The 16,736-nt window shown below is 52.2% G+C and overlaps 1 protein-coding gene across 2 annotated transcripts in view; it reads left to right on the top strand.

Annotated features, from left to right (window-relative positions):
- The window catches only part of LOC144167332 (uncharacterized), a 51,043-nt gene that overhangs the window by 19,255 nt on the left and 15,052 nt on the right, over positions 1-16,736 (top strand). The window contains exons 1-2 of one of the 2 annotated variants that reach the window (XM_077696626.1): positions 11,730-11,848; positions 15,902-16,053. In XM_077696626.1, coding sequence (XP_077552752.1) covers positions 11,750-11,848; positions 15,902-16,053 — 251 coding nt within the window. In that variant the 5' untranslated portion in view covers positions 11,730-11,749. Of the gene's footprint in view, positions 1-11,729; positions 11,849-15,901; positions 16,054-16,736 lie in introns of those variants that run through there. The other variant, XM_077696627.1, reaches the window with a different exon arrangement.

Here is a 16,736-nt window from a genome sequence, read left to right as displayed (position 1 = left end):
GAAAATTGAACTGAATTCCATGTCCAGATAGGGGTAAGTTAAACCATCCAGCTCGCGTCTATATAGGCGTGTTATGACACGATGCCGGAATTGGTTTCTGGACAACTATATGGGGAGTATTAGCAAGCAAAAATGAATCGGATATACCAACGGGTTGTGTAGTTATTGAACAATTCGTTAAAACACTTATTTTGTCAAAATCATAATTGTTCCTATTAGGTGGGTGTTATACAAAAAACTTCTAAAACAGTGTCTAGATACCTGTCTAAGTTACCTATATCAACAAAAACCAGTTTAATATCTGAGTTGGCCTACAATAAAAACATCACTGCGTGAAAAACAATTTTGCCTCTATTCACTAGCTCTGTGGTGTAATTTTTAAAATTTTAGCAATATTCAGCTCCTACACCATAATCACAACGTACTCAATAATTTCGAAGCCGCTAGAACCAACACTTTGGCTAGGCGTTGATATTAACTGTTAGGCATTGTCGACTCGAGTCGAGCTCAGATATCTCGAAATATCGGTTAAGTCGAAATTTTTAATTTTTAGCATTCTTTGCCTAATACCTCGTCCCCCCCCCCCCACCCCCTTCCGACGAAAGCGTGTAACGCCCTGCATTTCAACAAAAATGCAGATTTCGCGAAAGTTCCAAATATAATGGCTAGAATAATGTAAATAGAAATAATTGGCCGAACGAAATTTTGAAAATTAAAAACACAAAAATATAAAAAAAATACGAAAAATGTCGAAAGGTATACCGCATGGCATTTCCACAATAGTGCAGATATCGTGAAAGTTTCACCTTAAATCATTATAATGGCGTAAATGAAGATAATTGGTCGAACTAAATTTGAAAAACTAAAAAATAAGAAAAATATAAAAAATCACGGGAAATGGCGAACCGTGTAACGCCCTGAGTTTCCACAATAACGCAGATTTGACGAAAGTGCCAAATGTAATCGTTAAAGTAACGTAAATTGAGAGATTAACTTAAGCAATGGAAGTGTTTGGGCCTGTTGTGTTGGGCCTGTTTTTTGTGAAGTAAATTGAGAGAATTGGCAAGGGTAAATTTTGAGAAAATAAAATAAGGAAACTATCAAAAAAGTACCGAAAATGGCACAACGTATACGCATGGCAGTTCTACAATATTGAAGATTTCGTGAAAGTTTCCCCTGTTATCGTTAGAATAGCGTAGTTGCAGATAATTTGTCGGACGGGATTTAGAAAAACACAAAAAATGTGGCTGGAAAAAGCCCGCACTCAAACCAGGCGGCCTAAGTATGCTAGTACGCATTAGCAAATAATTTTCTGAATTTCTGCAGAATTTTTTTCGCCGTGTATTTACCTCCCATAGGCTTCATGCATTCGCCCCCCTTTATCTTGAAACGCTGTTTCAGGGGTCAGCCATTCGCTGGCTCCGTGGTGTAATTTTTAAAAATCACAGAAATATGGAGCTCCTACACCCTAATCACAACGTATTGATAAATCTTGAAGCCGTTAGAACAAGCAGTTTGGCTAGGCGTTGACATTACCTGTTAAGCCTTTTCGGCTTGACTCGAACTAAAAATATCGAATAAGTCCAACTGTTTTTTTCGTCGTGAATTTACCTCCCATGGGCGTCATGCATTCGCCCCTCTTCATCTCGACACTCCGTTTCAGGGGTTAGCGGATATCTACAGGCACCGGATAAGATCTCCGTTCTAGCACTTACTTCCCACTACACTCCTAACGCTGGCGTAAGCAGCCAATACACGCTGTACGAGGCCGATATTCCTGTTACTAGAGTACTGTCCGACACCTACATCGTTAAAAGAGCTGTGGATGATGCAGCTCACCATGATGTAGAGGAGCCTGGACAAGTGCCTACAACTACAGAAACAACAAAGATGCGGCGCAATTGATTAGATGCAGTTGTTTCGATGCATTGAGAAGCTCGAGAACGCGTTTCTAAGATCATATGCGAACGCGAAACATGCCTAGATGGCGCAGGCCCCCGCTAAAAATCACTCTACGCCATCGTTTTGTTGTTGATGGAAGTTGTACCGACCCTGTATTTTATAACTTTGATAATAATGGTTTAGTAAAAAATTGGGTATTTATCGACAAATAGAATCTCTAACTTGCAGTGTCCCTAGTAGCATTTGGTCAGTTTTGTGCGCGACAAGCCCAATGCGCCCTGCGGCTTTGGCAGTTCCCAGTCAGCAGGCAATGTCGGCAGGTAGTGTCGGCAGCCATAGGCGTTGGCCAACAGTTGGGTTTCCTACGTGTCTTTTTCACTCACGAAAACGAGCTGTTTAGTTACTTAAAAGGCGTTAAAATATTCAGATAAATTTGAGTTCATCAGTGTTTTGAACATTTGTCCATGCCTTGCACAGACCTAAATAAATTGGACAGACGGAAGTGTCTGAGACAAGTTAAGAAATAGTGACTTCCAGTACGCAGGCATCACTGGTATGGGGATACAACTAAAAAAATTAATACCTCTCTGTGTAATGGGGAGGCACTGCGGTCGCCGAGGTGAGCGAACGCACCTCACATCGGCTCCGTCGATTTACTACTTTTCGGAGGACCATCCCGCCTCAGCTGTCCCAAATCTGTACGTGCGCGTTCCTTTTAACGTCCGGAGCACGTCGATACCAGATTTGGGCATTTTTGCCAATCTCTGGCCGATTTACGAGTGTTTTTCTCGAGTGAGGCGAGGCCGCCGGGCTAAGTCTAACGAGGGATACGACGACTCCGAGCATGGCGCCGGCCACGTCGACAGCCGCCGCCACGAGCGACGCCTCGTGCCCCGCCCCGACAGGGGCCGCGGGCCACCACGTCGCAGAAGACGCCTACGAAGATTCCACGGAAATGGATACGACACCTGCCGACTCTCCTCGCCGACGACGGCCCAGCCTGGATCGCAGCTCGGGGAGGACGGCCATTACGGTACCCGGCACCGACGACGACGCCGACGCGTGTCCGCGCGCCGACGAAGACGCCGCCCCGGGCAACAGGGACCGCGCCGGGTGGATTCAAGTTGTCCCCCTGCGCCACCGCAAGAACCAAGCGGGCAAGCAAGGGACCCATCCGCAGCAGGCCCCTTCGCCCACCGGCAAGCCGAGCCCCGACTCCGCTTCACAACCCCGCACGCCCCGGCAGCCCACGCGGGCGCAGTTCGCTAACAAAGTCAACGCGGTCATGACGAAGACGGCCAGGATGCCCAATTTCGCTTCCCGCGACGAGAACAGGGTGGTCGTTCGACCACGTGGCGGCCTCGTGGTAGGCAAGGTACTACTGACCGACCTGCGGAGAGCCGTTTTCGCGGCGGCAGGCGTGAATGCGGCGGCCATGGAGGAGGACTCCGTGTCGCCCAACGCGGCCCAGAACATTTTGGTGATTAGCACGCCCAGCGAGGAGCGCACCTTGCAGTACGAGCTGATCCAGGAAATCGCGATCGGAGGCGCGACATACGAGACCTACGCGTACCGGGCGGCGCCAGAGGACTCGTCCCGGGGCGTCATCCGCGGCGTCGGGCTCGAAGACACGGCGGAAGACATCCACCGCTTCGTGGTCAACAGACACAACCCCACGGCGATGGACGCCCACCGCCTCGGCAAGTCCACGGCCGTCGTCATTCTCTTTGACGGCGGGAAGGTACCGTCCTACGTCAGGTACGGCGGAATGATTACGAGGTGCTACCTTTACCGGCAACACAGGGAGGTGTGCAAGACGTGCGGCCAAGTCGGCCACCGAAAGGACGTGTGTCCCACTCCCACCGCCCGGGTCTGTTTCGCCTGCGGGCAGCGGAACCCGGGGCCAGACCACGCGCAACGCTGCCAGCCCAACTGAAAGCTCTGCGGCAGCCCGCACGCCACGGGCACCAAGAGCTGCAAGAATAAGTTCAAGGCCACATTTCACGTCAAGAAGCGACAGTGGCAACGCAAGCTCGACGAGGAGCAAGCGAAGTCGGCACCGCCGCCGCCGGCGCTGAAGGTCAGGATCTCTAGAAGAGACGATTTCCCGGAGCTCGACCAGCGCGCGGCGCGCGGCGGCAGCCGGGAGAAGAGCCGCGACAGGAGCGCGTCCGGCGTGGCGCGCGGAGATAGGCGCAGAGACCTGTCACGTGGCCCCACATGGGCGACGGTCGCCGTCGGCGGCGCAGCTGCGTCGTCGCGGCGGCGGTCCAAGTCCGCGCGGCGCGAGAGATCGCCGTCCAGGGGAAGGCGCGCGAGCCGCTCCGGTTCGCGCCACAACAGCACGAGGCGGCCTGCCGCGAAGCCTAACGGATCGGAGAACGCGGAGCTACGCGAGATGGTGAAGGAAATGCGTGCGACGATCCACGAACAGCGCATCACGATTGAGCGGCTCTCCAAGCAGCTAGACGAGCTATGGGGACTGCCGAAGAAGGGGTGGGAGAAGGCGACGGCCGCTCCCGCCTCCGAGGCCCCGAAGCCTACTTCGACCACGGCGGCGCGCCCCGCGCAGGGGCAGGCTCCGCGGCCGGAATCCCAGCGACAACAGGCGGCACGGGAACCCACCCCCGGGCAGCGACAGGAACCGCAGCAGCCGTCTCCGGCGGCAAGCCAGACCTCCCCGACCCCTCCCAAGAGACGGGTGCAGGAGTGCGAAGAGCGCGAAGAATCCGAAGAGGAGATCGATGCGGACGAGGACGACGCGGAGTCAGTCGTCTCGTCGGCGTCGGCGAAGGCGACAGGCGCCGTGAAGACACCGGGCTACGCGGGTCTGAGTAACCGCTGCCGTTGGCTGGAGAACCAGATGAACCGCTGGGGCAAGGATCTGGAGAACATGGAGAAGCAGCTCACCAACAGGATCGACCGAGCCCTCAACCAACTGATGCAGCAAGTCAACCAGGCCGTCGGCCAGATGACCCAGCTACAGCAGCAGCTGCAGCAACAATTCAGTCCCGAAAACATGAAGACGCTCGAGATGAACGCCATTCAAGAACACTTCGACAACGGAGCCCCTCAGCAACATTCGCCATGACGAGCCGCGACCGCACGACCCTGAAGATCTGGCACTGGAACGCCAACGGCTTCCGGTGCCGGAAGGCAGTCCTGCAACAGCACCTGCGCTCCCTGACTGCGCCGGACCTCCCCGACGTGATCATGGTGCAGGAAACGCACGCCGAAGACGCGAACGCGACGTCCCTGCCGGGTTACAGAGCGCACGCCAGCCCGCCGAGTGCCCGCGCCTGCGGGAAGGGCGCGGCGCAAGGAGTGTGCACGTTCGTCCGCAAGGGCATCGCCTTCGTCAAACACGAGAATTTCCTGGGCGGCCGCGGCAGTTCCATCGAGCACTGTGCGACCGAACTGGCAATAGTCACGGGCAGACGGAAGAAGCGGGCGACGGGCACCGCCGTCCTCGTCGTGAACGTATACAGCAACCCGCAGCACCGCCAGCAAAAGTTCCGGGCGCTGCTGCACAAGGCTCGCAACGCGGTCTCCGGGCAGAGGGACGCGGCGGTCGCCGTGTGCGGCGACTTCAACGCCCAGCACCGGGAGCTCGGGTACACGGCGACGTGGGCCAAGGGCAGGAACTTGCTGGAAGACGCCGCCGAGGCCGGTTACGTGCTGCTCACGGACCCGTCGCAACCGACTCGCATCGGCACGTCGACGGCCCGGGACACCAACCCGGACCTTTCCTTCGCGCTCCTGCGGGTGGTAGGACGGCGCGGTGGCGGAACACGGGCCATAACCTGGGAAGCGACCACTACATCGTCGAGGTGACGGTGCCGCTCTGCTCCGGCGACGACGGGGACGGCGGCGGCGCCGGCCGTGTCCAGCACCACCTGACCGACTGGCACCGGTTCCGGGAAGCGGAGCTGGGCGAGATCGAGAACATAGAGGAGTGGACGGAGGGTCTCGTGGCCGCAGCCGAGGGGGCGACGGCGACGATCGAGACGACGGAGGACACGCCGCGCATGGATCCCCGCCTCGCGCACCTGCTCGAGGCGCGGCGGTCGCTGCAGCTGCGGTGGAAGCGCCAACGTCACAACCGCGCGCTGCGCATGCGCGTGGCGGTGCTCGGCCGGGAGATCGAGAAATACAGCCGCCAGCTGTGCGCGCAGCAGTGGTACGAGCTTTGCGGCGAGGCAGACGGGCAGCTCCACCGGGGCGGCACCTGGAAGCTGCTGCGGCACCTGATGGACGAGAGCAAGAACAAGGAGTATCAGCGTCACCGCATGGCGCAGATCCTGTAGACCGCGACCAAGAAGCTGGGGGAAGAGGAGGTGCACAAGTGACTGAACGAGCAGTACCTCCCGGCCACCCCTCACGAAACGCACGCCGACTACGCCGGGCCGCCGAACGCCGCCCTCGACCGGGACATCGAGGAGTGGGAGGTCCGCCAGGCGACCCGCTCCCTGAACTGCCGCTCGGCCGCGGGCCCGGATCGCGCGACCAACAAGGCGCTGCGCAACCTGAACGACGCGGCGGTGGTGACGCTGACCAAGTACTTCAACGAGTGCTGGAGATCGGGCAGCCTTCCCAAGCAGTGGAAGAAGGCCAAGACCATCCTGCTTCCCAAACCGAACAAGCCGCCGGGCATCGAGAACCTGCGCCCCATCTCGCTCACGTCTTGCGTGGGCAAGGTGCTGGAGCACGTCTTGAACACCCGGTGGCAGCGGTTCCTGGAGGACAACGAGCTGTATCCCGACGCGATGCTGGGCTTCCGCGCGAGGCTCGGCACGCAGGACGCCATGCTGCTGCTGCAACACGAGGTGCTGGCGCTCCCGGAGGGGCCCACGGCGGACAACCGAGCGATCCTGAGCCTGGACTTGCAGAGCGCCTTCGATAAGGTGCGGCACTCTGCGATCCTGGCCCAGGTGTCGCGCCTCGGCCTGGGGCGCAGATCCTACGACTACATCCGAGCCTTCCTGTCCCGGCGCACGGCGCGGCTGGAGGTCGGGGTCACGCAACTGGAGGAGCGCGAGCTCGCAAGCACCGGCATCCCGCAGGGCTCGGTCATCTCGCCGCTCCTGTTCAACCTGGTGACGATCGGCGTGGCCCGGCGCCTGGACGAGCTCCCGGACGTCCGGTACTCGATCTACGCCGACGACATCACCCTGTGGGTCACGGGCGGCAGTGACGGCCACATCGAGTCGACGCTGCAGGAGGCGGTACGCACCATCGAGGCTGGCTTGGCGGGCACGGGTCTGCGGTGCTCGCCGCAAAAATCGCAGCTGCTGATCCTGCCCCTGCCGGGCCGGTATCGAAAGCGCGCCGCCGTGGAGGCGGAGCGCAACATCGTCGTACGAGCGGCAGACGGCACGGCCATCCCGACGGTCCCCAGCGTTCGAGTCCTGGGCATGCACGTGGACGCGAACCGCGGCAACGGCACCACGATCGAGAAGATGATCACGAAGATGGGCATAGCGACGCGCCTCGTGAAGCGGATCTCCACGCGTTCGAGGGGGATGCGCGAGGCCAGCCTCCTCCGACTGCTGCAGGCCTTCGTGGTGAGCCACGTGGCCTACGTGGGCGCCTTTCACCAGTGGAAGGCGCAAGAACGGGAGCGCATCGACGCTGCCATCCGCAAGTCCTACCGGGCGGCCCTGGGCCTCCTGAACGGCACGAGCAACGCCACCCTCCTGTCCCTGGGGGTCCACAACACCCTGGCGGAGATCAGCGAAGCGCAGCGCGTATCGCAGCTGGAGCGCCTGGGCAGCACCACGTCCGGGCGCAAAATCCTGCAACGGGTGGGCCTCCGCCCGCCCCTCGGTTCCGCGGCGGAAGACGAGCTGGTCCCGCTGCGAGACGACGTCGCACGCCGTATCGTAGTGCCTCCGCTCCCGAGGAACGTGGACCCAGAGCGAAACGCCGAACGCCGGTCGGCGCGGGCGCGCGCGCTCGCCAGAACGTACAACGAGGACGAGGGAGCGGTGTTCGTGGACGCGGCCAAGCACCGCGAGCGGGCCGACACCTTCGTGGCGGTGGTCCTGAAGGCCACCTCGGGAGAACTACTCAACGCCGGGAGCGTGCGGGCCACGACCGCCCGGCAGGCCGAAGAGGCGGCGATCGCCTTAGCCCTGCCCGGCACGCGGACCGTCCTCAGCGACTCCAAGTCGGCGATCTCCAACTTCGCGAGGGGCACGGTGTGCAGGAGCACCGCGAGGCTCCTCTCTCGGATCCGGGAGGGGGCCGCCAACAGCACGAGCATCCGCTGGTTCCCGCCCCACGCGGGCCGGGAGCTGCCCAACGGCCACCACAACCGCAACGAAGAGGCGGACGCCGCGGCCCGAGTCCTCGCCACGTGCCGGACCGCGCCCCCCCCCGCCTCGACCGAACCGCGGAAGACTCCGGGGAGGAAGCAGACGACGACCACGACGAAGACGCAGGGGAGCCCCTCGTCGCCTACGGCGAAGTGCTCCTGTGGTACAGACGCGAAAGAGGGACATTTCCGCCTCCACACCCCGGCCTGTCCCGGGAGGAGGCGGTGCTCCTGCGACAGTTACAGACCGAGACCGTGCTCACGCCGGCGCTGGCGCGCCACGTGTGCCGGCGGACCGAGTGCTGTGTGTGTGCGCGAGTGCCCGCGGGCCTGGCCCACATCATGTGGGGCTGCGACGAACAGTGCGCGCGCGACGGAGGCGACCGCCTCCCGCCGGACATTCGCGAGTTGATCGGCTCCCCGGAGCACGGCAACCAGCTCAGGGCCGTCCAGCGGCTCGAGGCAGCTCTGGCGCTGCAACGGCGAAAGGAAAGCCAGCGCCCCTCGCCTCCCAGCCCCCGCGGGGGTCGAGCGGACGGCGACGGCGCGGGCGATCCGAGTAACCCGCGCGGCCGGCCGGACACGACGCCTCGGGCTCCGCCCGCTACCTAGCGCAGGTAGTTAGATGAGGTGCGGCGAAGCCCTGCGTGGCCTGACCCGCACCTTTCTCGCAGGACTAATTAATAAAGGTCATTTCTCTCTCTCTCTCTCTCTCTCTCTCTCTCTGTGTAATGGCAATGATGGGAAATTGTGAAAGTTAAGTCGTCGAGTTTAGCGTTTGATCGTTCAGTTTGGTAGTTTCCTGGGTTCCGATGTAGGGCTCGTTGGGCGGGTTCGAAGTGAGTAGATGCACTGAAGCTTCGCGTTTTTTTTTGTCGCCCGAAGAGAACGGGTGCGCTCGCGCTGACGTTGCTTAATGGCAGCCTGCTCCTTCTCTTAACGAACAACAGGCGGTCTATGCATAACGGTAGTCAATCCCACTCTGAGAATATGTGCTAGTCTGGAGGTATTCAGGTATTCACCACTTACGTTTGGATTGGCCAACCAACGAATGAATCACGAGAAAGATTCTCATTCAGCCATCGCCGTGATTAAACTCAACGGTAAAACGACAAACTCAACGACCAAATGTGCGCGTTTTCCCATACTTCTAGTTAACCAGAGGAGTAATTGATTTTTTCTTTGACTTTACCCACGATTATTCCTTATCATCGTCAGACAAAGCTGGCTATCCAACGTCAAAATTGGCGTACAGCGGCATCAGTGAAAGAAATAAAGGTTTGCTTTAAGAAAATATTCGACGGCTGTCGTTGTAATGGCGATACTAGTTCTTTTTTTTCCTCCGCGCCTCTCTGGGAGCGGCGTCAATTGTAAAACCGTCGCTTTTGTACAGTGCACCAGAAATTATGGTCTAGTTGTTTAGGCATGTTGAAAATAATCGAGTGCTAAAATAAGCAAGGGACACAAATAAAGTAGCGGGGAGATGAACAGACATTAGGCTAGTGTTTGTCTGCGCAGAAGTTCTAATACGTAAATATATACACATACTAGCGTAGTATCTGTTGTCGACATACTTGTCAAGAATTAATATCCGTTCAGATATTTTTATTTCTAAGGCGATGTTGTAATGAGCAAAAAACCTTTATTCACTTGAACACGCTTTAGCGGAGCTGGCCTTACTGCATAAGAAAGTAGGCACCAAGGAAATCGGAAACCGTGTGAGAAAAATTCTCTGCCCAAGGAATGTCATATGAATGCATATCTTGTGATTCCGATAGTGTTTATCCGTATTGCCATCAGCGCAGCCATGTAGATGCATTAGATACTGATAAAATCTTGGCGTCGATTAAGTTCCGACAGCACCAATCTTCACTAGAGTAACCTGCATATAAAGCCATTTTTTATTTTCTTGAAGAAATAGAAGTGGCATTAACAAGACGTCTTTCCGAGAAACACGAACGCAGATTGCTCCACTTCAGTGTCTTGAGCCCGACATGTCATGAGTTTTTGTGCAAGGGCGCCATTCCTCGATAGCCCAGCTATTATAGCATTGGCAATAGCGTATTTTCCGTCATTTCACAAAGAAGGCTATTTGGAACCGTCAATTTTGTAAAAGTCTCTCATGGGAGCAATGCCCTGAGCGAAAAATATTGCCCTGAAAACATGACACAAGCTTGAGCTCTCATTTTTCGCGTACCTTCATGCACCTGCGAAAGAGCACTAATTTAAAAAAAACACATGAGACAGCGACCCCTCATGTAATGCTGATAGTTGTGACATGACCTGAACTCATACTGCAATTACGCACATGTCACTGGGGCACACGGAAACAAAAAAATTATGGGTTTTTATACATAGTGACGCGACGTACCTCTTCGCTGCATTTATTTTCATAGATTGTGAGCTATGCGCCAGCTATTTTGACTTGTTTAAAATAAACGAAGAATGTGGAAAAGTGACCGAAATCCACACACATGAAGCTTGAAAGGTCTGCATAAGGTTGACGATTAATTAAAAAGGGGGCTCTTATGCGTGCAACAAAAGAAACACATTTGCGATTCTGTATGTCGTGCCATGATCTCGAATGGTAGCCTTTTTACATTAGGGTCTTTTAAACAGATCAATTGTTAATTGCGCATGCGTATATTTTACGTAATCTCGGAATTTCCGCTTTGATAAGCTGAGACAGCGCAGTGCTTTATGCCACCCAATGCGTATCTGGTGCGCTATGGCTCTGTGTCTGAAAGACTGAGCTTTCCCACTTTGTGGTTTGAAAATCTTAAGCCATACAGGACTTTGTTACTCATTGCCTACAAAATTATTTTTGATTCGTGGATTTTTAAGCTAATAAATTGTGGTTAGCAGCAGGGATTTCCCAAAGGTTCTTAAGCATCTGCTGACAAAGGATAACATGCTTACACTATGAATAACGTATAGCGTGCCCGCAAAAAAGTTGCGTATGCCGTACCGATCTGTTTTAAGGTCATAGCTCACACCGGATGACTGCTTCCCGCCTGGTTTGAATGTGTAAGCGTTATTAACACACAAACAGTATGGTAGGGAAACCTCTACTAAAACTTTAGGAACTCAAGTGCCGCGCATTCGTGTTTCCGCAGTAGAGGCTTGTAATTAGGGTCCCCTGTAATGATACAATAAGTATATAAGGGCCTAAAAACGTCAGCAATTAGACGAGTGCTTTTTTATTATCTAAGAGCCTTGATAGGTCAGCAATTGGACGAATGCTCATCGTGTCATACCTGAAAACTCTATTTTCTATCTTCATTGCTGTCGCAGCAGAGATGATTGGACTGAAATAACAACTATATCAAAGCGACATCTCGTATGGACAGCCAGATATGCGAAAATTGGGGTGAACAAAATTGCGCGCGATTTCTAGTTATAGTTTTTGATCGACAGAAGTTACAAATAAAAATCCTTACAAGCAAAAGAAAATGTGACAGCTCACTGCGGTGTATATTTGCCCCCGTAGCCTGCCTAGGAGACAGAATTCCCAGCGGCAGTGGTACCATCATGGCAATTTTGTGCCTGCATTTTTTCCTGCTGCTCCTTCCAGCGGTTCTAGGACTCGGTGAACACAAGCTGCCACGGGACCCCGTTGATGCTTTCAAGGTGAAGATTGCGCAAATATAAATAGTAGCCTTACTCCAGCACATTCTGGCGAATTTGTACGTGCTTTTTAACTGCTCCTTTATTAGTCATGCACCCGCCGCCAACATCCTATATACCAAGATGACAGAAGGTTTAAAGCGAAGGTCTAGGGTTATAGCTTCTGAAATTCCAAGATTTGTTTTCTAGACTTGTAATCTTTTTACTTTAAACGGTTTTCTCAGCTCAATTCTGTGGGTTCGTTTGGTATATAACGCTCATTTGGTATCTTTTGGGCAGGTAAATTTTATGGATTTATAGATTTTTCTGATATTAGTTCCTGTATACGCGACGTCTTTCAAGCAATACTTATGTCGCAATCTTCAATTCCATCAAATAACTAAACATATCGCGGCCAAAAAACGAATTACCTTTGCTTTCTAACAACTAACCACTCTTCGCTTCCCCTTCGACAACGCGGTAATCGATGTTTCCATTTCCGGATATTGTGCGATCGTTAGTTCCTCCATATATAACCGTACTGCTCACATATCCGCTTCAGGTGTGTGGCTTGACTCTAAGCACTCCCTCACTGGGAAATAAGTGTGTTCTTAAGTGAAAAATAGCGCACAGTTCGTACCTTTTTGCTCGGGCGTGGGCACTAAAACATAGTCAAGCTATCGGGCGGACGAGAGACAAGAAATGAAAATATAGGTTGCAAGAAATATTTTAAATGAAAAACAAATCATGGAAGCATGCGCGCACGCACTAGAATTGAATGGCGGAGCTGTTGCAGGCGAACATTGCCGGACATATTTATTTATTTATTACATACTGCAGGCCCCACAGGGGTCCAAGCAGTAGGGAAAGAATTACTGCAGTGTAACGTAGGGTGAAATACAGCAACAGAGAAAGGCAAATAAACTGTACATAGGGACATGGACTCAGCAGGAGTATAGTCTAGTAATGTGAACGGGTAGAGGTTCCGCCACTTTCGGCGCGCTGAAAGCGATTGACCCTTGCATGAGGCTTCCCTCCTCTTCTAGCAAAGGCCAGTACTTCAGCCGTCACTGGTCCAAGAAAAATGTCTTAGGCATGTGTGGCAACGCACTGTGTCGTCGGAATCGAAGTTCACTATACGTTCGTTCTTCGGAGCCCTGAGCACACCGAGAAAGCTCAAAGGCAAATACTGCCTTTGCACCAGTCAGCCCGGGATTTAGAAGTCCGTGCTGAATATTTAAACCGATTTAATGAAGTGGTTTTTTCTGCCTAAGCGTGATTAGGAATTCGTTCTTGACACTTTCACCATAGTAGACCCCAAGGAGCACCGTGGAATTGATTTTTAGATGATAGAAAGTTTTTTTTCAGCGGAGCTCAATTAACTGGCGCGCACTTTTTATGCAGAGCAATAACAAATTATATATGCCAGAAACCAGTTATCACTGTACCTAAAAGAAAGTGCTTTATGGCGGAAAAATTACCAGGACACATACTTCTCGTTATAGTTTACTGAATCTGAAGATATTATGGTTGCAATTTTGTCGCAACATTTGTTCTCACCATCACTATCATTCTTTTCCTCCTTTACCGAATCTACTTTATTGCTTGCTGACTTACCACTTCCGCAAACAGCGTGCCCAAATTACTCATTTAGGATCAGTACATGTCTCTTGCAGACTTTTATACTCACAAACTATACCTGCCCGTGGTCTGCCTGGGTGTTAGGCATGATTGCCGGTAACGACTTTCGGGTTCCTCACGTTCATTTCACACCCTGGCCCAATGTCACCAAATCTCGGTCATGCCATTTGTGCACGTGTTGTCCCATTGCTTAAAAATGTAGCAGACCGTTAAGGTGTAAACGTCTTTTCTCGGCGCCCGACAAGTTAAGAAAGATATGTAGCGTGGTAGATAGGAGGCTCCACAACTACACGTGGAAGTTGTGGATCAAAACATGTGTCAAATTTTGTACCTTGTAGTGCAAGTGATTCCTTTTGTCTGCGGTCAAGTTTATATCGGCCAAACGGGCCGATGCCTTAACATTCGAATAATGGAGAATAGGCGTTCTTTGAATGGTTATGACTATTCACACGTCGCACAACACTGCAAAAAATGTGAAGGCTGTTTCCTTGTTTTTAAGGGCACAAAAGCAGTAGCCAAACACAAAAACCAGCATGCCCGAGAGATAATAGAGGCTTTCCATATTACAAATAACGTTAGGATTCCTTCTGTGCCATTACTTGACAAGGAACTTCAATTTCTTATCCGCTAGCAGATTGTCTAACTTCTTGGATGCCGAACTTCGTCCCGTGCCACACTGTTTAAAGATGTCAGTGTGTTCTCACTCACAAGCTTTGTCCCTGTTATCTGTTCACTCGTTAGTATGGTTTTTGCGTATAAATACGCGTTTTCTTTCTAATAAACTTTCAGTTGCAAGTTCAGCGCTGTGCGTCGTTGGCTCTTCTTTTTTTGTCCCTGTGTTTCTTGCGCTGTTTTTCACCATGAATTTTTATTGCTACAATCTGCACCTCTTTCTTTCCTTTCTTATTTAGTTTTTCTTAGTCTTTCCGGGCAAATGACTTAGCTCGACTTCGTTTCTCCTACACCATTTACGCACATTCTTGATCGCTTTCTTTTCTTCGCTTACAGCGCGACTTACCTCAAGAAGCACACCGGCACACGCCATAGCATTTAGAGGACCAGGGTTCTGGCGGCGATTGGCAACGGTTCTACTCACATGCCATAACGTTCAGGTGTCACACGACACGCACTACTGTACAACTTTTGTTTCCCATTCACAGTTTTGTGAATTTTGATAAGTGGTGCCATTGCCACTCAAAGCGCCCGATTCCTGACCAAGCGCTGAAGTGTGCAAGTGCCCTGAAGAAGAAACAACAACAACGAGAGAGAAAGCTCTTTGAAAACAGAGAGGACTTCCGGCATGTTGTCGCCTATATGCTGCTCTGCGGGGATGAGAAGGAGGGAATAGTACAAGTATGAAGTAACGCGGGAGAGAGAAAAGAAAGAAGAAATTAAACGAAGTGAAGAAAGCCTCTAAGTGAAGAAAGCCTCCAAACTCATTATAAGTCGTGCTGTGCAAGCTCGTTGCTGACGTTTTCTGAGCAAAAAGATCTAGCGCTTTCTCTAACGTAAAGACGCGTATACTACGGCGAAATCACAAAGTCTTTACGGTAGAGAAAGCGCTATATCTTTTTGCTCAGAAAAAGTCGGCAACGAGCACGCACAGCACGAATTATAATGAGTTTGAGATCTTTCGAGAGGCCATAGTAACGGTCAATGGTGATGAGGCAATAGGGGTACGTGTTACCGTTGAAGACGTCGGCTCAGCTTTCTTCTACGCCTGGATATCCGGTTTCGGCACCCCTCATCTCCAAAGCTTCCGGCACAGCTTTCATAAGAAGCTCACGGGTGATTTGTCAATTTTTATTTTGCTCCGGTGTACACATAACAAAACCGATATGTCCACATGCCGACGGTGTGAGATTGTCCCGGGCAATATAACGTAATATGTTATTCAAAAATAACAACCTATCCCTTCGTCTACTTTGTGCTAAAAGCAATGGAATTCACCAATACGCAGAGTTGTATAATGACGCCTACCTGGAACGCCACACAAGCTCAACGGATCTGATCACTACCCATCTTGGCTTTCACTCTGTTGGAAGTGACCTCTTCTATAAGTCACTTCACTGCCTGCGCGCGCCGGATACTACGCAACTGCTTGACGAGTTTCCAACAATCACCTGAGATTGAAATATGCAATAATGGGGTGCATTTGCATTGTCCCACGACATCCCGCGCACACGCTGAAGGCTGGCAAATTTTACTGTTGTCAAAACGCGTAAAGGATAGAAATCAAGCGAGGAAAATACGAAATCCGCTTCTTCATGACTTATCACTTCGTATTTTTACTTTTGCGGTTTTGAGTGAATAAGAAACGCCGTTTCTGCTCCGCCTTTTCCAGATATGTTTTCAGGAGCATCAGATCATTTCTTTGTTGTGCAACCAACGTGAGTTTGCGATATGCTGTTACGAGGATTTCGTTTGTTCCTGCAGATCATCGACCTTTTTCCTGAAGCTGTCGCAGTCTTAACATCCAGCGAAGATCCTTCAATGAAGTGTGCGACTGCAACTCGATCAAAGTACGATAAGACCGGAATGAAGGCTGAGTACATATGGAACCTCAACGGGGACCAGGGACACGGAACGTAAGTGGAACAAAGCCTGGTGAAGGTTGTTGTAATGAGTGGAGAAGGCTTAAGCCAAACGTGCGCAAATAACATCATACGTTTACTCTCGTCACGAAGGACTTCATCTCCACACGAAAGCTTTCCGTTAATTAAGTACTTTCACTAACATATCTCAAACATTTCAAGGCTGGGCTACTTCAGAGTACTTGTATATGTTTTTTTGTAAGATACTGTTGCTATTTCTGACCATAAGAATTTTTTCAGGGAAGTGAATGCCTGAGACAACGGCACATTTTTGTTGAACCAAATTTTGCTGACACCTTGTGCTTGTGTAAAAAGGACGGAAGATTTAGGACGTCCTATATTTTCAAATTGGCTGGGGACTTCTGCGAAGGTTTCTTTCTTTGTCAAACTATAAAAAATTGCCGCAGCTTGCACTAGCGGTGCATTGCTGAAGAAACGGCCAAGTTGGGGGACGGCCTAGCTTCTCCCCAAAATGTGATTGGATTCTACAGTAGAGGGAGCAGAAGGAGCAACTGTAGGCACTTTTCTCGTGCGGCGAGCGACAACCAAAGTCTGTCACTCTCGACATTAACGGCCGCCAAGACGTCGTCGCCACCGACCGAGTAAAGCCCGCTTACGTCTCCTCCCACCGGCCCACAACGACGCCACATGAACAACACAATGGCATCCAGCGCTGC

Source organism: Haemaphysalis longicornis, unplaced genomic scaffold (genome assembly GCF_048455015.1).
Source record: "Haemaphysalis longicornis isolate Haplotype H1 unplaced genomic scaffold, Haemaphysalis longicornis Haplotype H1 scaffold_2, whole genome shotgun sequence".
NCBI lineage: Eukaryota > Metazoa > Arthropoda > Arachnida > Ixodida > Ixodidae > Haemaphysalis > Haemaphysalis longicornis.
This window is presented reverse-complemented; position numbering and strand designations above follow the sequence as displayed.